Source organism: Leopardus geoffroyi, chromosome D3 (assembly GCF_018350155.1).
Source record: "Leopardus geoffroyi isolate Oge1 chromosome D3, O.geoffroyi_Oge1_pat1.0, whole genome shotgun sequence".
Taxonomy (NCBI): Eukaryota; Metazoa; Chordata; class Mammalia; order Carnivora; family Felidae; genus Leopardus; species Leopardus geoffroyi.
In genome coordinates, this window is record NC_059339.1 from 6,783,152 (window position 1) to 6,805,741 (window position 22,590).

Genomic DNA, 22,590 nt, shown 5'->3' on the forward strand with positions numbered 1-22,590 from the left:
GCTCCCCCACCCTTAATGCCATAGTACTCATGTGAGTTCCTTTGTGATTATTATTCTTTAACCACCTTCCAAATAGCAGCATGTGAAAATGTGGGAGTGGTCCAGAGCAGATGCACTATGGGCTTACTTACTGTCTGGAAGGCTCTCTGGCCAGAGCTGTTATTTATCTTCTGCCTAGGGATTCGGTCTCTCTCGTGTTTCAGAGTCCACGGTCATAATGGTTGTCAGCAAAGCTCTTTACATCACTGGCTGTCCATGTTATGACCAACCCCTTGCTGCCCCTTCTCTCTCCCCAGCCTCACTTCACTCCCAGTATCTGTTTTAGCTGGAAAACAGGGTTCTGTCATAGAAATGGCCCATTGGTGTTATTTCCCATCAATTCCCACACGAATTCCATCCCACAATGTAAAATCGCATCTCTACATGTGCTCAGTTGTTCACAGCAGCACTAGTCCCATCAGCCTCAAATTGGAAATCACCAAATTCCCATCAACAATGGAATAGTTAAGTCAATTATAGTACATCCACTCAATGAAATACTAGACAGCAATGAGAACAATCTACAGCCACATGCAAAAATTTGGACGAATCACATGAGCATCATGGTCAAAAGAAGCCAGGATCAAAAACACATATAGTATGCTTCTGTATGAAATCACCCAAAGACAACTGGGTATTGGCAATTCATTAAAGTACAAAAGAAGCAAATGGCAGGAGAGTGGTTGTCCACAGTTGAGGAGCTATGACTAGAAGGAGACCCATAGGGGACTTCTGGGTTGTTAACTTCCTGTTTCTCGATCCTTGCTGGTCCTACAGTTGTGTTCGGTTTGTGAAAATATATCTGTACTTATGATACATGCATATTTTGTATGTATGTAATACTTAAAATAAAACATTTTTCTTTTGGGGGTGCCTGGGTGGCTCAATCAGTTTAGCATCCGACTTTTGATGTTGGCTCAGGTCGTGATCTCATGGTTCATGAGTTTGAGCCCCACCTTGGGGCTGTGAGCGCAGAGAGCGCAGAGCCTGGTTGGGATTCTCTCTCTCTCCTTCTCTCTCTGCCCCTCCCCTGCTTGTGCTCACTCTCTCTCTCAAAATAAATTTATAAGAAGTTTTTTCTTTTGAAAAACAAGACAGGGAGATGCCTCCCCTCACCTGGGTGGCATCCACAATCCTATTTCTTCATTCCAGCAGGAGGATCATGGCCATGACTTTCAAGAAGTGATATTTACTTGGGGGTCCAAGGAAGAGGCATGTGTAAGCTGTCAGCATGTTCCTTTCTTCCAGTTCAGGCTTCATGGTGTCTGTGGTTTGGGGGAGTAGTGATTGCCTTGTTTCATCAGCCACGAGGACTCCCCTGTCTCTGTAGTTTGTGTTGTTTTCGAGGGAGGACAGTAGAACAGAAATGCTCCTACCCCACCGTCTTCAACAGGAAGTCAGGATGGATTCCCGAACCCACTGGTGAGGGTGTAGCTGTAAAGAAACAGGCCTGACTTTGTTTCTTAACTAAATAAAATGCTGGTCCTTGACGAGACCCCTTTAGAGTGATCAGCTTGAAAGACAACACCCAATGTGGCCAGCACTGAGAGATCACCCGTGGCCATCTCCTGAGTTCTGCTCCTCTCACTGGGAGCTTCCTGAAGGGGTGCAGAGCTCTGAAGGCTTCCGGAGGGGACCCCCGGCGGACACGGGGGACCGCATACCTGCACCAGGGGCTGCTTCAAAGGATAACATTTGCTTGCCTGTGGAAATTCTGGTTATGAAGTTCATGCTTTATGCTCAGACCTTGTCTGAGGAGTGTGTCTCTTGTCCCTCAGAAGGAGAGCACTCCTGGAAGCACATGATGGTCTCTTGTCACCCTGCTCCTGTCCCACTGAACATCATGGGCACTCGGCTGCAGGGCATGGCCTCATCTCAGCCTTGAACGCCACCCTTTCCTGTGGTCAGTGACTGTGGGGTGGCCTCCGTGCATTCGCACAGCCCCAAACCCAGCATGTGGCATGACAGTGCTGGGGCACAGTAGTGGGAGGTCACTGTGATAGTGTGGCACATTTATGCCTCAGGGCCTTTGCTCGGCTTGTCCTGCAGCACGTCCATGTCTGCTGAGGATACCTCGGGTCCCAGGAAGCCCCCGCTCCTGTCACTGTAAAGCTCCACCTTCCCTGAAGCCTTTCCCTAGTCCCCCCTCTGCACTGACAAACACCACCCCTGGCTGGTCCACTTTTGTCATCTTGGGGACACTGGCAACTCTGGAAGGCAGATGATGTTATCCGCATTTGCTGTATGGAGACACCGAGTCTCAGCAGGCCCTGTCAGTCGTCCTGGGGGACCATGGTCAATCAAGGCATCGTCAGGTTTTGAACTCAGATCCCAGACTGGGGCTCCACCTGCGACGTCCCAGGTCTCGCAGAGGTCTGATCCCTCTGACCTGTTCTTAGACCCCATGCACTGATCTCTAACTGTGCGGCACTCTGTTCTTTCCTTCTGTCTGTCTGTGCATCCACCTCTGAGTTCTGGTGTTGCACAGGCAGAAACACGGTCTCTCACCCAGTGGCAGATGGAGCTGTATCCTGAGCGTTCACATGGTCTGCTCATCTCCTGGCCGTCATGGGGCCGGCACCGCTGGTCAGCCCCAGACTTTGCCCCTAGCTTTGCACGGACACTTGGTCTGACTTGTGCGCAGGCGAGCACAGGCAGGTCACTTTCCGTGGAGCCTTTAAGATCACCAAAGGTCAGATTGCTTAGACTCCCACAGTTTCTCAAGAACACTTAGGGATTGCATCTGACTTCTTTGTTATTGAGGTGATGCTGTGGGACTTGCCCAAAGTCATTGTGGGTCATTGCATTTGTCCTGTGTTGCAGAAGGGGCCCCCTGAGGCCCCATGGACATCGGTGTGCATGCCACCGTGTCGTGCAGGGCACGATGCTTGACACTTAGCAACTGGCTAAGTTGCTGTTCTGTGACGGGCGTCTAGTACCTTCCCAGCAAGGTGATCCTGGGCTTGAAAGAAGACCACGTGGAAAAGCCTTGGAAGCACGGCCCTTATTGAACCTCATCCTTCCTCTTCTAGTCTCCAGGCCTCATCGCATCGAGCTTCTCCCAAGCATGTGGGTCTCTCTCCTTTGTGTCAGGAAGGTCCCCATATCCAGTGCCTGTCCTACCCTGTCGGCCACTTGAAAGTTGCTCCAGGTGTCGGCTTGGATGTGCTGCCACCTGGCTGATCCCAGTCTCTCGTGGCAGGAGGTGACACTTCAGGGGCTCTGGGGCCATCACCTCTGTCTCCAGTGGCCTCAGCTTCTAGCCAGACTTGAGCAGAGATCTGTGGGCCTCGGGGCAGGTGGGTCTCAGAGCTGAGTGGGGGCAGCCCACAGCCTCTGCTTTCTCGTCCTGGACAGTGTCAGCTTGGGCTCGAACCCACGGGCCCTCTCAGCTGCAGGCTGCACCCATCTACCTTGAACGAAGGTTAGCAATGCTCTTGAGTGTAAACTCTGGAAAGTTCAACCCCCTCCTCTCTGTGGTAAGTTCAGGGCTTTGGGTTGATGAGGGAGGGGACAGGACCCGGAGGAGGGCGGGGGGCTATAACAACAAGTGTGTAACAGCAAGTGTTATCCCGTGGCATTTGGACAGGTTGCCTGAGAGAGAAAGTCCCTCCCAGCATGAGGCCTTGCAAATGCAGTGATGTGCGACCCCCACCCAGGAGGGGAAGGAGAGTCAGACAGGGCGCTCACGTGTCTGGTGACATCACTCAGAAGTGTGATGGGGAGCCTCCCTGTCTGCGGTGTTTTGTTGCCCCAGGCTTTGTCTTTTCTATGGCCAGCAAATGTGGGGTGCAGCTTCGTGGGTTATGTAAAGTAGATGACCTCTAATTAGCTAAAAAGATGTTTATTTGGACTGTATTTAAAGCAGTTGGATGCGTGAGAGCTTGTGCTGGGGCTTTGGGCTACCAGTCCCACCTGCTGTGCAGAAGTGAGTAACATAGGGGTCATTTGAGGCTAATAATACAGTGGCCATCTCTGACTTATTTATGTAACACCCCCCACCTCTCAGTCTCTCTCCCTAGGTGGCTTATTAAAGAATTTCTTTCAACCCTGCATGCTGATCGTTCCAAGAGTTCTGGTACATTCTTTTCCCCCAATCTCATTACATAGCCAGTAGTCCCTTAGTGCCTGGGTGACGCTCAGGCCTCGGACAGATGGTGCCCCAGGGAGGCTGCCTGCCTGGCCAGACCCTCGCTCTTATCATTTACCCAGTGTCACCATGAATCTTCACCGACTGCTGTCCCTGGCGTGGTCCCTCTGAAATGCTATCCTGATTCTGCCACGGTCCATCTTGGAAGCCTTCACTCACCTTCCATTTAGCAGCGTGTCACCTCTCTGGGGGTAACCACAGCAAAGCCCCCACCATCTAGGGGAAGGATTGTGATGGGTAATTCCATTTTCCAGATCACTGAGAGTATGCCTCCAAGCCTTGTTTGTTTGTTTTTACATTTGATTGCTCTCGGTGCACATCTCCCTCAAAAGTATTCTTTGTCATCTTAAAGAGAAGCTTCCATGGGTACACTGTTTATTTTTTAAGTAGCCTTACTGAGCTAGAACTCACATGCGATGCAGTCCACCCACTTATCTCACTTATCTCTTCTACTTCCAAGACCTAGGCTGGGTCGGCAGCAGAGCAGATGCCAATAAATACTTGCTGGATTGAGCTAAAACCACACTGAGATCACCTCTTTTGGATAAGTCCAGATCTCCTGCCAGGAAGCAGCCGTGCCCTCTTGTGTCTGGTGACATGAATGGAACTGATGGCCCCAACACCGAAGGGTCCCAGACTGCTGATTTTTAATTTTTTTTTAACGTTTATTCATTTTTTAAGAGGCAGAGAGAGATAGAGCGTGAGCAGGAGAGGGGCAGAGAGAGAGGCAGACACAGAATCCGAAGCAGGCTCCAGGCTCCGAGCTGTCAGCACGGAGCCCGACGCGGGGCTCGTACTCATGGACCGTGAGATCGTGACCTGAGCCGAAGTCGAACACTTAACTGACTGAGCCACCCAGGCGCCCCGCAGACTGCTGATTTTTAAATTTCTCACCTGGGTTTTTCATCCTTTTGTGTGCCCTCCCTTCTTTCCTGTGGCCATCTGCCGTCACCGTGTCTGCCTGCAGCTACTCCAGAGCACGGGGCTGCTCTTGCCGGAACAGCGTGCGAATCGAGAGCACAGTGCTCTTCACGCTTAGGGGGTGTGACACCCTCCCGCCGCCTGGCCCTCACTGGTGGGGTGACAGTCTTTTATTTACCCCACGGCTGATAAGAGTTCACACGTCGTCTACAAGATTGCTTAGCAAACAAGGGGAGTGAAGGCTGGGGAGGTGAGGGAACTTGTTCAAGGTCACACCGTGGGCTCACGGTGGAGTCAAGACCAGGCCCATCCTCTGTGCTGCTGTGCCCACCAGTCTTGCAGGAAGTGACTCTCCTGCTCTCTCTTTCTCTCCCAGGGGTCCTTGGTGAATTTTGTCATGGTTATTTAAGGAACCTCGCCTAGAAGTCCCAACACGCAGTTCCCCATCGACGGGAAGGCTTGGACTCCAAGATGATTATAAAGGAATATCGGATTCCTCTGCCCATGACCGTGGAGGAGTACCGCATCGCCCAGCTATACATGATACAGGTGGGTCTTGGGGCCAGGGCAGGCCAGGCCGGGCGTACAGATGGCTCTCGAACCCTTGGGTGGGGTGGGGCGGCACCGTGGTCTCCACAGCAGTGTCTGCTCAGTAGGCTCCTGGTAAGTGTCTCAGTTGCCCAGGCGTTGTGGCTTCCCAGCCCGATGCCAGGAACACAGGGAGTGCCGTGGGTGTTTGTGGCATTGGCCTGTCCCGCCAGCCCTGTATTCACGGCGCTGGCAGTGCTGACACTCTTTGCACTTAATACCCGTCCTCTCTCTGATTCAGATGTTATCCGTGCATATAGTCAGCTTGGGCCGCTTTAACAAAGAACACAGACCAGGGGGCTTAAACAACAGACATTTGTTTCTCACGGTTCTGAAGTGTGGAAGCCCAAGGTCAAGTTGCTAACAGAGTTGGTGTCTGGTAAGGGCCCTCCTCCTGGCTTACAGGTGGCCACCTTCTTTCTCACCGTGTCCTCGATGGTGGGTGAGGGGGCAAGGGAGTCCTCTGGAGTCTCTTCTGTAAGGGCACTAATCCCGTTAGGAGGGCTCTGTCCTCATGACCTAGTCACCTCCCAAAGCCTGACCTAGTACTATCGCATTGGAGGTTAGGGGCTTCAGTATGAATTTGGAGGGGGCACAGAAATTCAGTCCATAGCAACCCACTTGACAGACAGGAAGGTGTGAGGTCCAAAGAAGTTAAATGACTTCCCTGGGAGCACCTGGCCAGTTTTCCCATTCTTGGCTCCACACTTTCCTCACTACTCTAGGCTGCAAGACAGTGGCATCTACTATGTGGCTGGTTTACAGAGTCACAGACGAATTTCAGGGTGACAGATTCCTGTGACAAGCCAGAGAATGCCATGCCCCACCCCTCCCACTCCCACACACCCGGATCCCTACTCAGAGCCTGGCTGACCTGGAACACAGAACGGGGAGACCCAGGATCTGGTTGCTCGTGGCCTCGATGTGACCAAACTCCTGCTTGCTGGGCTCCTGCTCCTCTGTGGAGGTCCCCCGCCCGGCTACCCCGCCAGCGTCTTGCTCAGCCTCGGTGCCCCAGCCCTTTGCCTGACCTGGCAGCTTTCCTCCCAGTTGGGAGTCTGATTACGAACCAGCTCTCACCTGGCTCTGCTCTTCCGGGCATCAGGATGCCTTGGTGCAGCCCGTGGATCATCGTGTCACACAGTGTCCCACAGTGTCACATGGGCCCCTGCCGGCAGAGCTCCACCTCTGCCCCTGGCTTTGCTTGGTGGGTGCTCACCCTTCAACCCGGGTCTGGGGAGTTAGTAACAAGCTCCCTGCGGAGCCCAGGCCCCCAGGCCCTTCTGAGAGGAGCTCTGTGAAGCTACCAGAGTTTGACCAGGTGCCCCCAGCTTGGGGAGCTTGATGAGGAAGAGAATGGAAGGTGAACTGGCCTCTCTGGCAGGGGCTGTTGGCTCCATGCGGCTTCAGGAGTGCCACTCGATTCCCTCTTGAACCACTTACCTCGTAATTATTCCTAGAGATCAAGGACAGAAGGGACTTAGCTCACTCAGCCCCCCAGCTCTGAGCTGTCTGGAAATTGCTCAGCCTATTCAAGGATGCTATTTGTCCTGCGGCTCCCCAATTCCCGTCCCAGCCAGGGGAGCCCAGACCCTGGCAGGCAGCCCCTCCATGTGCCTGTCAGCTGGTGGAGGGCCCATCAGGATCCAGGGACTGACTTTTAGCTCCTAGGACATCCCAAAGCTTTCTTGAGCATGTGATCACCTCCGACTGGGCTCCTTAGAGGCACCTGCCATCCCCACCCCCCTTTATTGAGATAGTTTGTTCTTTTTTTTTTTTTTAATTTTTTAACGTTTTTTTATTTTTGAGAGACAGAGACAGAGCATGAGCATGAGCAGGGGAGGGGCAGAGAGAGAGGGAGACACAGAATCCGAAGCAGGCTGCAGGCTCCGAGCTGTCAGCACAGAGCCCGATGCTGGGCTCGAACCCACGAACCATGAGATCGTGACCTGAGCTGAAGTCAGACACTTAACCAACTGAGCCACCCAGGCGCCCGGTATTTTGTTCTTTTTAAAACATCCTTATGCCTCCAGTTAATGTTAACTATCCCATAGCCTCCTCCACGATACCTGCTGTAGGCGCAGGGCCGCCTGTGTGCGTTCACTCATCCAAGCCCTACTATAACACCTGTCTGTCTCTCAAGGCTGCCCTCCTCTGCTCCTGCCCTGACACTTTCTTACCCGCCACTGGCCCCAGCACTTCTGGGGGCTCCACCCACTGTGGGGGGTGATGGACAAGCATATTATCTCCGTTGTGTGATGGTTTCACAGCTGCGAACATGCGTCAGAGCTCACCAGCTGTATTTTTACGTATGTACCGTTTGTTGCATGCCAGTCGTATCTCAGTAGAGCTCTTAAAACACTAACTGAAATGCACGGACTTTTCTGTGCTCAGCCTGGGCCGAAGGCTGGGTTCCAGAGGAGAATGTAAAAGTACTTGCTCCTCTCCAGGAGCGCCTTTGGGGAGGTGGGCACACAGGCAGTTTACTGAATACAGGCCGGGAGACAGGGAGCGGATGTTCGTGTGGGCTTAGGGCCGCTGCTCCAAGAGTGCGTCCACTGGGAGCTGGGCCAGTTGAGGAGGATGGATAGGCCCTCAAGGAAGGCAGCTGTGGTTTTGTGGAAAGAAGAGCAAGACTTTAGTTCATTTCCTCCAGACTCTGCTTACCAGCTAGAGTGGCAGCTAGCAACGGGCCTGCCTTCTGCACTCACTAGCCAGCCTCCCCCTCCATGGGGTCATGAACAAGATGGGATGAGCTCACGTGTCGAGCTGCCTCATGATGTGCCTGACCAGTGTCCAAGCAAAATACATGTTGTTCAAGGCAAGGAAGAAGGAGAAGGAGAAGAGGAGGAGAGGAGGAGGAAGAATAAGAAGAAAAGAAAAAAAGTTGGGCTGGCTGGGAGAGAGCCTTCTGTCATCCATAGAAGTGTTCAGCAGATGCTTGCCTCAGAGGGAGGAATCCGAGGTGGTTTGGCCAGGACCCTGGACAGCTCTGAGAGCTGCCACTTTTACGGGCGTCCTGGAGCATTCTTGGTCTTGGGTCCTTCACCCCTATCATTCGTAGGGTCTGTGCTTTTTCTGCACCAGGCCCCTCCTGTGCAGCCCCCCAGGCCCCAGAGATAGAGAGGGGTAGGGAGGTGAAGTTCCCCAACTCAGCCCCAGCCTGGTGAGTAGGGGTCATGGGTGAGGCCTCACCCTGGGCACGTGTATGCCCCTGGGGAGCTGGGCTTATCTCTGCCACCCTAACTCGGTCTCCCTGGGAGGCTCCACAGTGCAGGGAGCCTGGCAGGGATGACTGGCAGGGATGGGGGTGGTGACTTTCGGTGCAAGCAGAGAAGGTCAGCACGTTTCGAGAAGAGCTCTCCTAAGTGGCATGACCGAGAGCCTCAGCTGTGCCAGGGGACTGAGCACCCCCTCAGATGCCATTGTCAGAGGGAGCCATGGGTTCAGCCCTTTGGGGTGTTAGCTTCAAAGTTGGAGGGGGTGCCCAGACTCAGATGGAACTGGCGATAGTTGAGAGCAGAATCCATTTTTGCTCATTCAGCTAATTTTTTTGTTTCTTTACTTTGAGAGAGAGAAAGAGAGAGAGAGCAGAGGTGGGGCAGAGAGAGAGGGAGGGAGAATCCCAAGCAGGCTCCACACTGTCAGCATGGAGCCTGACACAGGGCTTGATCCCATGGACTGTGAGGTCATGACCTGAGCTGAAATCAAGAGTTGGGCACTCAACTGACTGAGCCACCCAGGCGCCCTCATTCAGCTAATCTTTACTGTGCAGAGACAACAAAGTGCTGTTCAGAGAGTACAGAGCACTGCCAGTCTGGGTCCTGGGGCTCTGCCACTGCTAACAGTGGCCTTTGTGCTCCCAAGTGGCCCATGGTATCCATCCTGCATGAGTGACCATAACGGCTTGCTCAGCTGGTTGGCCAGTGTCCCCCCAAATTCATGTCCATCCAGATGTTAGACCGTGACCTTATCTAAGGACAAGACAGAATGGGCCCTAAATTGAATGACTTATTGTCCCTATAATTACGAAGAGGAGAGGACAGAGAGAGACACAGTGATGTGATGGTGGAGGCAGAGAGCCGAGTGATGTGGCCACAAGACCAGGAACGCCTGGGGCCCTGGGGTCTGGAGGAAGCCAAGAAGGAGCCCCCCTAGAGCCTTGGGAGTGGACATGGTAGCTTTCCCTGGCTAGGAGTCTAAGGACAACTCAGGCCGGGTCACCCACTGAGGTCGGATGGGACCTTCCCTACCCCTGCTCCTTGTCCCTCCCTGCCTCTTCTCCACCCTCAGCTCCCTGGCAGGCTGGGCCTTCAGAGACTGCTTGTGGCCCTGGCTCCTGTGACCTGTGTGTCCCCTTCACACTGAGTCACCACAAACCCTAGATGTGTTCGTTTCCTGGGGGGGGGGGGGGGAGGGGGGGGAGCTTAAAACAAGAGACATGTATTCTCTCTCGCTTCTGGAAGCCAGAAGTCTGAAATCAAGGTGTCCGCAGGGCCTGCTCCCTTTGAAGGCCCTCTCTCCCTCTGAGGATTCTGCCTTGCTCCCCTCCAGCCTCTGGTGGCGGCCAGCTTCATTGGCTAGTGGCTACATCCCTTTAGTCTGTCTTTTAAGGACATGGTCCTTGGATTTAGGACCCACCTTAATCCGGTGTGACTTCATCTTAACGAATTATATCTGCGAAGATGCTATTTCCAAATAAAACCACATTCCTTTTTTTTTTAAGTTGCTTTCTTTGTTTTCTTTTCTTTTCTTTTTTTTTTTTTTTAAGTTTCTTTATTTTGAGAGAGAGAGATTCAGAGAGGGTTGAGCAAAGCGAGAGGGAGTAACAGAGGATCCAATGTGGTCTCTGCGCTGACAGCCGTGAGTCCAATGCAGGGCTCGAATTCATGAACGGCGAGATCACGATCTGAGACAAAGTCAGACACTTAACCAACTGAGCCACCCCAGGCGACCATAAAGCCACATTCTAAGGTTCTGGGTGGATGTGAATTTTGGGGGGCCCTTTAGCCCACTACACCAGGCCTTAGACAGATAGGTAGCCCCATCTCCCCTTACAGTTTTGGAAATTGAGACCAGAGAGAAGTGACTTGTCCAGGATGAGAGGGAACTGGTCACAGAGTTGGGACTGGAACCCATTTATTTGCTCAATAAGTACCGAGTACCTGCCTTATGCCAAGGTGTCTTCATGCTGTGGACTGAACAGGTCCCAGAGTCCAACAGGATCTCGAGTACAGGTTGAGCTCTGCCACTTGAAGCTGTATACCTTGAACAAGTCATTCCACGTCTCTTAGCCTCCACCTTCCCTTCTGCAAACTGGGAACAGTAGCAGCACTCAGCCTTTCTCAAGGGGTTGTGGCACTACCTAAAGGGAGACGTGCACGCAGAGCACGTGGCACAACCATAACGAGTGAAGCCACCACGAAGCATGAGCTAACGAAATGTCTGGGAAATGGTCGCTGCTTTTAGTACAGAATCTGGGCCGCATTCCGTGGGCTCCTTTGAAGAGCAGGGGATGGCGTATCCCCGCTGACCCCATCTGTGCCCTCCGCCAGGGTCCTTTCTATTTTTTTTTATGAAGGGGACTCAGCTGCTCTGGGCCGTGGAGATATGGCATGTCTTTGTACCCCAGGGGTGAGACTGTGTTCTTGGGAGCGCCTGTGTGTGTGTGTGTGTGTGTGTGTGTGTGTGTGTGTGTGCGCGCGCGCGCGCATGTGCACACCTGCTATTCAGGAAGCTGACCGAAGGTGGCCTCGGTGATGCCGTCATGTCACCATGGAAACAGATGCTGGGCTTAAAGTCACCAGGACCTTGACCATGAATGAGGCTTTCTGCATAAGTAGAAACCTGAGCTTTTGGACACTGGGAAGAACATCTGGGGCAGAGAGACATTTAGAGGTGACCCAGGAGTCCTCTCTCTCAGGCAGCGCCACTGAGGCCCCTTCCTACTTCCCGTGTTTGATCTCTCTGAAATCTTAGTGAGTATAGACACAGGATTGGTTTCTGTTTGTTTGTTTTGTTTTATACCAGCTTTATTGAGGTGTGAGTCCCACACCACACAGTTCACACATTTGAAGGGTACAGTTTAGGGATTTTTCGCATATTCACAGGGTTGTCAAACCATCACCACGATTTTAGAGTATTGTCATCACCCCAAGAAGTCACTCTCCAGCCCCCCGCCCCCGCCCCCATCCCTAGGCAACCAGTAATCTGCCTTCTGTCTGTACAGATTTGCCTGTACTGGACATTTCATGTCAATGGGATCGTTCACTATGTGGACTTTTGTGTCGGGCTTCTTACGCATCGTTCTCAGGGTTCATCCACGTCGTAACAGGTTTTGGCCCTTCATTCCTTTTTATGGCCGACTCTTACTCCATTGTGTGGGTATAATTTGTCTATCCATTTTTCAGATCACGGACATTGGGTTGTTTCCACCTTTTGGCTCTTGTGACTAATGCTGCGGTGAACATTCGAGCACAGGTTTCTGTGTGGACATGTTCTCCTTCTCCTGGATGTTTACCTAGCAGTGGAATTGCTGGGTCATACGGCAATTCTATGTTGAGCTTTTTGAAGAACCGCCAAATTGTTTTCCGCGGCTGCTGTACCATTTTATATTCCCACCAGCAATGCGTGAGGGTTCCAATTTCTCCACATCCTCACAACACTTGTTATGGTCTGTCTTTGTAGCCATCCTAGTGGGTCTGAAGTGGTAACTTGTAGTTTTGATCTGCCTCTCCCCAGTGGTTAGTGATGTTGAGTATCTTTTCATGTGCTTGTTGACCATTGATGTACTTCTTTGGAGGTATGCCTGTTCAAGTCCTTTGCCCATTTTTGAATTGGATTGTATCTTTGTTGTTGAGTTGCAGTAGTTCTTTATATATTTTAAATACAAGTCCCTTATCAGATACATTATTTACAAGAACTTTCTCTGTGGGTTGTCTTTTCATTATCTTCATAGTATCCTTTGATGCACAAAAGTTTAAAAATTTATAGGAAGTCCAGTTTATCTATTTTTTCTTTGGCTGTTTGTACTTTGGGTACCCTATTTAAAAAAAAAAAAAAAATTGTCAAATCCAAGGTCATGAAGGTTTACTCCTATGATTTCTTCTAAGAGTTGTGTAGTTTAAGCTCTTACATTTAGGTTTTTGATCCATTTTGAGTTAATCTTTATATATGATGTGAGGTAGGGGTCCAACTTCATTGTTTTACATGTGGATATCCAATTATCCCACCAGTATACTGGGACATGTTGAAAAGACTTCGTTCCTTCATTGAATGATCTCAGCACTCTGGCTGAAAATCAAAACATATAGTATGTAGATATATGGGTTTATTTGTAGACTTTCAGCCCTATTCTTTAGATCTATGCCAGTACTACATTGTTTTGATTACTGTAATTTTATAGCAAGATTTTCTGAAAAAAAAAGTAATGTTTACTTATTTTTGAGAGAGAAAGAGTGTGGTGAACAAGGGAGGGCAGAGAGAGAGGGACACAGAGAATCTGAAGCAGGCTCCAGGCTCTAAGCTGTCAGTACAGAGCCCGACGTGGGGCTCAAACCCATGAATCATGAGATCATGACCTGAGCCAAAGTTGGATGCTTAACCAACTGAGCCACCCAGGCGCGCCTATGGCAAGATTTTTTGTAGCAGGGTGCCTGGGTGGCTCAGTCTGTTAAGCGTTCAGTTCTTGGTTTTGGCTCAGGTCATGATCTCATGATTTGGGAGATCAAGCCCTGTGTCAGGCTCTGCACTGACAATGCGGAGCCTGCTTGGGATTCTCACTCTCCTCTCTCTGCACCTCCCCTACTTGTGAGCTCTCTCTCTCTCTCTCTCTCGCTCTGTCTCTCAAAATAAATAACTTAAAAAAAAAGATTTTGTGTAGGAAAATGTAAATGTTCCAACTTTGCTTTGCTTTGTTTTCGAGATTGTTTTGGCTATTTGAGATCCTTCTCTGATCCTTCCTGATTTTATGATCAGTTTTTCCACATCTACCAGAAAGGCCACTGGGGATTTTGACAGGGATTGCACTGGATCTGTAGAATGCTTTGGGGAATATTGACCTCTTAACAATATTAAATCTTCCAATGCATGAACACAGATGTCTTTCCATTTACTTAGGTTTTTACTTTCTTTTGGCAGTGTATTATAGTTTCAGTATCTGAGTGCTTCACCTTCATTACATTTATCCAAGATATTTTATTCTTTTGTATGTTCTTGTCAGTGGAAATGGTTGCTTAATTTCCTTTTTGCATTGCTTATTTTTGTGTGTTGATTTTGTATCCTGCAACTTTGTTGAATTCATTTACTTTGTCTAACAGGTTTGGAGATGGGGAGGATTCTTTAGGATTTTCCGTATATAAGATTATGTCTTTGGCAGATTGAGGTGGTTTTATTTCTTCCTTTCCAATTTGAGTGCCTCTGATTGTTTCTTTTTCTTGACTAATGTCTTGGGCTAGAACTTCCAGTACAGTGTTGAATAGAACCTAGAGAGCGGGCATCCTCAACTTGTTCCTGATGCTGGGAACACTTTTAGTCCTGGGACTGACGGGAGCCAGAAGGGAGGAGTTTGCACAGGCAGTGCTAGAGCTCACAGGGAGACCATGGCCTTTTGAGTCTCCTGTAGGAGTACAGGGGCATGTGGAGTCTGGGCCTGGATCTGGGAGTCCTGAAGCGACACAGAAGAAGTCAGCCTGGTTGGCCAAAGCCCCTCCTCCTCTCAGCACCCCTGGGCCTGGTCTCCTGGGCCTCTTCCCTTCTGCAGAGTGCTCTGGCCCCAACACATGGTGAATGCTTTTGTCCCTGTAGAAGAAGAGCCGTAACGAGACGTATGGCCAAGGTAGCGGAGTGGAGATCTTGGAGAACCGGCCATACACGGATGGCCCCGGCGGCTCTGGACAGTACACGCACAAGGTGTACCATGTGGGCATGCACATCCCCAGCTGGTTCCGCTCCATCCTGCCCAAAGCGGCCCTGAGGGTGGTGGAGGAGTCCTGGAATGCCTACCCCTACACCCGAACCAGGTGAGCCTTTCCCCACACCCTGCGCCACCCTCTGGTGGGGAAGGAACCCCGGGGGTGGCCCTCTAAGCAGGCTCACCCTCCCTCCGAGAGGTTCAGACTCCTGGGGAGCTAAGTCTCCATTCCAGGAGTCTCCACCCTCAGAGAACAGGCAGGAAAGGGGAGGGTGTCCCCCTTGTTAGTGCACCTTCCCAGGAAGGCCGGGAAAGCATGAGTCAGATGAGGGCCACCTGAGATCCCTTTGCCATCTAGGAAGGCTCAGGGAATACAAACTCACGTTAATGATCACCTGGGAATGCGGGGCCACTAACCAACCAGCTAGGAAGAAACGTGAACCAAGGGTAGACCAGATGGCCCAGAGATTCTCTCTGACCCTGAGACCTTCAGCACCTGCAGCAGTGCGTTCTTATTTTCCACTTCGAACAGGGCTTCCTTTGGATTCCCCAAGAAGGGAGGCTCTTCACTCCGTGCTCCCACCCACCCAGTGTAGCTGAGTGTAACAGATAGGGGGCTGTTCCCAGCTGGCCACCCACTTGCTGTGCAAGTGGAGTCCCCACGAGTCTCCTGGGGCTTCATTCTCCCCACTAAATGAGGACCTGGGGCTTATCAGAGGGTCCACCGAGGTTATTCGTCTTCCCAGAAGTACTATCCTCCTCTGAGCTCATGTCCAGCCAAGAGAAAGGGGTGTGGCCTTGTCGTCAGACCTGGTGGCTTGGGGGGTAAGGGGTTGGGGAGGTGTCACAGAGTGCTAATTTAGATTCAGCCTACTGGGTTCATGCCACATGCTTGTGGTATGTCTGTGTGTCTATGGCCATCCATGCCTTACACACATGAACAATGGCCATAGGGCTTCTGGAAGCTTCCTCCGATGTTTCCGTCCCCCTCTCCTCAAACACATTCCCCACCCCCAGGCTGGCCTTGGCCTGGACAAGGAGAGGTCCAGGAGGTGGACAGACAGGCAAGTCTCAGCCACCACCCCCACCCTTTCTCCCTCTCCTGCCCAGTGGGGTCCCACAGGCCCTGACCCACCCCTGCAGGCACCAGTCCTGATGTATGCTTTCCTCCCCACAGGTTCACGTGCCCCTTTGTGGAGAAATTCTCCATCGACATCGAAACCTTTTATAAAACCGATGCTGGAGAAAACCCTAATGTGTTCAGCCTGTCTCCTGTGGAGAAGAGCCAGCTGACAATCGGTAACCACCACTACAGCGCTCCCCGCCTGGGAAGGGCAGGAGCCCAGCAGAGCCACTTTCCAGGGTCCCTGCCTACATGTCCCTTGGCTCTGCCCCTTGTCTCCAGGCCTGAAAGGCTCCAGACTGGCTCCTGTCCTGGGCAGGGAGGTCATAGTCCCAGCAAGCATGAGGGCACAGGGATGGCAGGATCAGACTCCTTGGCCCCATTTTCCTGACGTGCACATTGAGGCTCAGTGCCTTTCCCACTCAAGCCCCTTCCCTCAATCCCTTCCAGGTGTCCTCCTCCCCTGGAGGGCGCGTGTGTGCTCAGGGGGCCATCTCAGGCTGGCGGCTGTGCGTGGGTGCAGCCTGTGGGGGCTCTGGCACACTGCAGGGCCTGTGTCCCCTTGACGGTGAGTGGCCTCTCCAGCTGACTGTACGTGAGGAAACAGCCCGTCTGTTAACTTAAGAGAGGCCTGAGATCAGGATTTGCATGTGAAATCTTCCAATTCCTAAGTAAACTTAGTAAACTGGCCAAAGAAACCACATCTGTGGGCCACCTGCAGCTCAGCAGCCACTGGTCTGCAACCGGTGGGTTCCAGGCTCTGCGGGGCAAGCCACCACGGAGGTGCTTCAGGCAGGTGCGTGGCCAGGTTAGAGAGCTGCATTCCAGGCCGTGTGGGGTGAGCCGCCATGGAGGCAGGTGCATGGCCGGCGTTAGACAGATGGCTCCCAGCACCACAGGGTCCTACTCTCAGGCAGCCTCTGATGGGCATGAAGGGCTTCTCCCCGGGACCCCCTCACCCGGCTCCCTCCCTCCTGCTGGAGTTTTCAGGCCCCATGGGGCTTTGGGAGCTCTATCAGTGTGAACAGGCTGCCGTAATGTACCGCAGGCTGGGGGGCTAAACACAGAAGTTTAGTGTGTCGCTAAAGTCTGAGGTCAGAGTGTGAGCAGGCTTGTCTCCTTCTGGAGTCACTGAGGGAGAATCTGTGCATGCCCTTCCCCTAGCTTCTGGTGGCTCCTGGCAGTTTCTGGCATTCCTTGGCATATAAATACATCACCCTAATCTCTCCCTCATCCTCACGTGGCGCTCTCCCCGTGTGCTTGTCTGTGTCCAAATTTCCCCTTTTTAGAAGCAGATTAGTCATAGTGGAGTAGAGCCTACCCTAATGACCTCATTTTAATTTGGTTCCTTCTCTAAGGGCCTTATCTCCAAATAAGGTCACGTTCTGAGGAACTGGAGGGTTAGGACTCCAACATACGAATTTGTAGGGGACACATTCGACCCACCACAGGAGGGATGGACCCCGCATGATACAGGCCTTCTGCCAGCTCAGGTGCAGCCAGCCTCAGACAAGGCCTGAGCTCCATGGGCTGCCTCCGGAGGCCACCTGCTGTGATTCCTAAGTCTCTGTGATATGACTCATCCATGTCCCGGCCTGCCCCTTGGCCTTTGCCTGTCCGCGCAGGTGGCGCATGTGGTCTGCTCCACGAAGGATGTCCGTCCCTCCCCCGAAAGCCCCTGCCCCTGGGGAGCTCCTGACCCCTTGCTGATTTCCGTGGAGCCCACGTCTGTGCCTGCAAACCACCACGTGGATCCAGTGCAGGCCAGCAAGCAGGGGAGACGAGACAGAGCGTGGCCAGGACAGAGCCCGCCGGGAGCCATCATCCCCATGTATCCCGAAAAGGGCCTCTCTGAGCCACAAACTCTCTTCTGGGGTTTATGTGCCCCAAGTGTGTACCCAGTCCTCTGTAACACATGCATGCCTTGGGAGCCCGCACAGCAGGGAGAGACTTGGGATAAGAGGTGGCATGGCCCAGGCCCTGCCCTGAGTTGCTGCTGTTCCTCTTGGATCCATACCCCACACCCAGCCAGGTCCCACCGCCCCCAGTCCTGTTTCCCCAGCACCCAGCCCTGTGGCATCCACTACCCGCTCTCAGGACCGACACCTCCTGCCGATCTCCTCCCTTCTGACCTAAGAGGGGCTCCTACCCGGCCAGCCTGCCTTAAAGCCGCTACGTGTATATATAAGGAGAATACAGCGCCATTTCCCCTCAGGGTACCGTGTGGGTGCCCAGCCTGGTGAGAGAAGGACGCATCCCCATCCCCTCCCCCGATACAGACACTCTAGTGGCCCCCCAAACTCTCCCCATCCCTCGCTGCTGGAACCTTCTCGGCTTCGCTGCTTTGCTCCTGTAGCTGAAATGCCACCTTTTCTGGGAATCTCTTCCCGGCCTTCCCTTCTGTTTCCCTGCCCCCCGGCAGCCACCACCCTGTCCCACATCCTCCGTGGAAACTCATCTCCCCATGCCTCCTAAGCTCATCATCTAATTTGTCTGCTTAGGCAAGTGGTAGAGTCATGGGAGGACACAGGCCCTGAGGTCAGGAGAGCCCAAGGCCAGAGTGGCCCAGAGCAGCATCCCCAATCCCAGTTCCGGCCTATGGCACAGGAGGCCCAGAGGCCTGTGAGGACTGAGGGGGGAGGGCAGAGACACAGGGGAGGGGACTGAACAGGGAGGGGCGGGCTGGAGGTTGGGCGGAAGTGGCCACCGGCGGGCTCTCCCCCACAGACTTCATCGACATTGTCAAGGACCCCGTACCCCCCAGTGAGTATAAGACAGAAGAGGACCCCAAGCTATTCCACTCGATCAAGACACAGCGGGGGCCGCTGTCTGACAACTGGATCGAAGAGTACAAGCAGCAGGTTTTCCCCATCATGTGCGCCTACAAGCTCTGTAAGGTCGAGTTCCGCTACTGGGGCATGCAGTCCAAGATCGAGAGGTTCATCCACGACACGGGTGAGCTTGCCAGTGCCCGCCGCCTCCCTCCGCGTCCGGGGCAGGTCCCTCCTCCTCCCAGAAGCTGACCCAGAGCCCATGCGCAGCTTCCTGCCCAGTTTATCTTGGCTGCTTGCCGAGCACCTATAGATGACAAGCGGCGTCCCCGGGCCCTGCCCCCAGACACTCTTGACTGGCTTGTGTTTGTAGCATATAGTGCCGACCCCCTGAGGAGGAGCAGCCCCAGGAGACAGCCTCCCTGCTCTTACCTGCACCTCTTACCCCAGGCCCCAGCTCTGCCTCCCCTATGGGCTGGACGTTCCAGGCACAGAGGGCCTTGGACGCCGTGGTGCCCTCACACGGTGGAGCCCGGCCTGGAGCAGGTGTCCAGGGAACAGGTGGACCAGCAGGACCAACCTGGGGCTCCTGGCCCAGCTAGAGCTGACCCGGGCTCCTCCCTCCCCTAGCACCCCCAGCTCCCTACCTGCCCCCCCGCCCCTACCCAGGTCATGGCATGAGATCAGTGCCAAGGGCCTGGCCCAGCCCAAGCTCACGAGCCAGGAGTAGCACCTGGACAGACATCTTTTGACTCCAAGGCCCAGGGTTTTGGTTCAGATGTGAATCTTTGGAACAGATGTCCCACACCGTTGATGATATGCTTCACATGTGCCGTAACAGCTCACAATGACCTGTGAGGATAGCCATGTCACCCGTCCGTTTGTAGAGGAGGAAGCAGAGACCCAGTGCTGGGTCTGACACCAGATCTCCCTTCCTAGCTACCCTGGATCTGAACTGATATTCTCATAGCAGTGGGGCCATGGCTTCTCATCAGATGGTCTGTTGAGTGTGGGACTCAAGGATAGTATGCCTGAGGCCATCACCCAGGACTCGGAGGACATAGTCTTGGCTGAAGGAGGGCAGAGGGTGAAGGGATCTAGGAAATATTTCTGGGGAGGCAGAGCGGCCTGAGCCAGGAGGAATGGTCACCATAGAGCTGCCTGAGGACATGACATGGGTTGACCACTTGGAAAGCCACTCTGCTTTCTCTAGGAGAGTGGAAGATGCATGCCTTGAGACCCAGTGATGTCCCTCCCAGGTTTGCCCCTTGGAGAAACTCTTATACACATTCCAGAATGTTCAGAGCAGCAGATTTGTAAAAGCCAAGTGGACAATGAAAGTGAGCCAAAGGCCCAATGGCAAAAGAAGGAATAAATAAAATGTGGTATTTCAAACAAATAAACACCATGCAGCAACAAACCTGAAACTCACCCAAAACAGCAGGCGGCAGGAAAATACATGCAGCTTGACGCATACATGTAAAAATGTCCAATAACATGCAAACCAACCCAACCTATCGTGTAGAAAAACACACCTGTGTGCTCCAGCCAGAAAGAAAAGCAAATACAAAGTTGAGGCTGGACTGGGCAGGGGGAGAATGCGTCCAGGAGGGCCAGCCAAGGGCTCCCTGTTACTGGTCATGTCTGCTCCTTCACTGGGTAGTGTGGGTAAGGATGCTCTATTTCTTCTTAATGTGTTCTTAACGAGCTTTATTGAGGCCTAATTTTACACACCATACACTTCACCCCTTGCAAGAGGACAGTTCTATAAGTGGCAGTATATTCAGAGTCGTGCACACTGTTCTAGAACATTCCATCACCTCAGTCTTTCGTTCCTGTTCACAGTCACCCCCACTCCCACCCCCAGCCCAAGGCAACCCCCATCTGCCTTCTGTCCCTAAAGTTCTTTTATTATCCTTTCTACCTTGAAAGCTCTTACTTTCGTTATTTTACATGCATGATATATTCTTCTGTATCTTCATCTTCTTTTGTGTCTTACTTTATGTGCATATATGTTCTACTTATAAGAAAAAGGACCAACCCACTTTGAACTGGAACTTGATTTCCATGTGGAAATTGGACAGGAAAAGTGTATAGGTACCAACCGAGACAGAAAACTGGCAGGAATCCCCCCTCCGTCTCCCCTTGGGGCAGGAATCCCCCCAGAATTCAGTGTGGCTTCTGAGCAGGCACATTCCCTTAGGAGGCACCCTTGCTCTAGTTATACAACCACCGTGAGCTTGTGAGGTCATCTGTGAGCCATTCGCAAATGGGGAAACTGAGGCACAGGGTAGGGAGGGCAGTGATTCGCCCACGGCCACACGGTGGGGATGACCTTGGGTTGCCTCCCAGCCCCGAGCCCGGCCCTGGGGGCTGACAGCGCCCGTGTCTCCTGTCTCTCCCCTCCCCCTGCCGCTGCCCGGGACCAGGCCTGCGGAAGGTGATGGTCAGGGCCCACCGGCAGGCCTGGTGCTGGCAGGATGAATGGTACGGGCTCAACATGGAGAACATCCGGGAGCTGGAGAAGGAGGCACAGCTCATGCTGTCCCGCAAGATGGCCCGGTTCAATGAGGATGACGAGGAGGCTGTGCAGCTGGCCAAGGACGAAGCCATCCAGGTCCAGGTCGCTGGGGAGCCTGCCCAGCCCAGCAGCAGCAGCAGCAGCAGCGGGGAACCCCTGGCGGGCCGGGGTCTCAAAAAGCAGTGGTCCACATCCTCCAAGTCTTCAAGGTCGTCCAAGCGGGGAGGTGAGCGCCATAGCTCCGCCTTTTACCACCCCGGCAACAGCCCTCACCCCCGCTCCGGGCAGCCCCTTGCCACCCACCGTCAGAGAATTCTGGCTCCTCCTGGGGACTCTTGCCCCTAGACCTTGTGGGCCACGCCTGAGGGGGGTCAGAACCATTCTACCAGTAACCCCCCCCCCCCCAGTTCAGAGTGAGCCCAGGGTGTCTGTCCCCTCCCCCCAACACAAAGCAGGTGGCCCAGACTCACCTACAAGGGCCAGGTGAGACAGGCTGGCCGTGTGGGAACCCAGCTCTCAGCCTCTCCTGGGGCCCAGAAGGCTGCAGCTCTGAGGAGCTGGGCTTCCCAGGAGGAGAGGGGGGTCTCAGTGGGTACTGTACGGGGGGGGGGGGGTCTCTGCTCCTGTGGTGGGAGCCAGGCTGAAGGAGTCTGAAAGCCTTTACATCCTGAGAGAGGCCTTTCTCAGGAGAATTTTTGCAAAAGCACCGTGGCTGTTTGGGAAACCAGGATTATCCTGTGTAGAGCCAGGAGTCCCCTCTGTGAGTCCAGCTTCCCCACGCCAGGCTTGGCCGTCTACGTGCTGAAGGCATCTGTGTATGTATATGTGTCGATGCCTTTTATGTGCTCACTTGCCGACAGCACCCCGCAGCCCCGTCTGTCTGCTCTGCTGCAGGGGAACTGAAGGGGCTCGCTCCCGGAAAGACCCAGGTCAAAGGCACGGGAGCAGACCCAGGTCTGTGCGACTGTGCGTCCTGGCCTCATACCTGACACCCTCCCCCTTCCTTGTCCTCCCCGGGACACACCTGTTTTGTGCCAGGTGGGCTGGGCGGGGCCGTCTTGAAAGTTCCAGGAGCTTCCACCAAAATGAGCCAGGGTCACCCCACCCCTCATTTCTCCCTCCGTTCTCTCCTGAGCCCTCCCGGCCCATCACCTCCACCTGCCTTCCGCCCGCCCGGCCTCACCCAGCCGGGTGGTGGGTCAGCCTGCGGTTTTGCCTTCCAGCCAGCCCTTCCCGCCACAGCATCTCTGAGTGGAGGATGCAGAGCATCGCCCGGGACTCGGACGAAGGCTCGGAAGATGAGTACTTCGACGCTCATGGTAGGCGGTGGCTCCTCCCAGGGCAGAGGGGGAGGATCTGGGCAGGGTTGGAGCAGGAGGCGTGGACTGAAGCAGCAGTGGGGCAGAGAATGAGATGAAATCACCGGGAGTCTGGGGTCTCACCCTGGCCGCGTGCCGGGATGTCTCTGCTGGGCCTGGCAGGCAGGGACTGTTCTCTCAAGCACCGCCCCCCTCAGAATGGATTTATACAGTCAGACGGGGGCTTTTTTCCATATGTGAGTTTATT

The 22,590-nt window shown here is 53.4% G+C and overlaps 1 protein-coding gene across 15 annotated transcripts in view; it reads left to right on the forward strand.

Moving 5' to 3' along the window:
• The window catches only part of PITPNM2 (phosphatidylinositol transfer protein membrane associated 2), a 145,321-nt gene that overhangs the window by 104,744 nt on the left and 17,987 nt on the right, over positions 1-22,590 (forward strand). For 10 of the 15 annotated variants that reach the window (XM_045457854.1, XM_045457860.1, XM_045457863.1 and 7 more), the window contains 7 exons: positions 5,487-5,659; positions 14,504-14,718; positions 15,787-15,908; positions 18,460-18,687; positions 20,933-21,250; positions 21,919-21,978; positions 22,248-22,343. In XM_045457854.1, the coding sequence (XP_045313810.1) occupies positions 5,582-5,659; positions 14,504-14,718; positions 15,787-15,908; positions 18,460-18,687; positions 20,933-21,250; positions 21,919-21,978; positions 22,248-22,343 (1,117 nt within the window). In that variant the 5' untranslated portion in view covers positions 5,487-5,581. The remainder of the gene's footprint in view (positions 1-5,486; positions 5,660-14,503; positions 14,719-15,786; positions 15,909-18,459; positions 18,688-20,932; positions 21,251-21,918; positions 21,979-22,247; positions 22,344-22,590) is intronic. The other 5 variants (XM_045457861.1, XM_045457867.1, XM_045457866.1 and 2 more) reach the window with 1 other exon arrangement.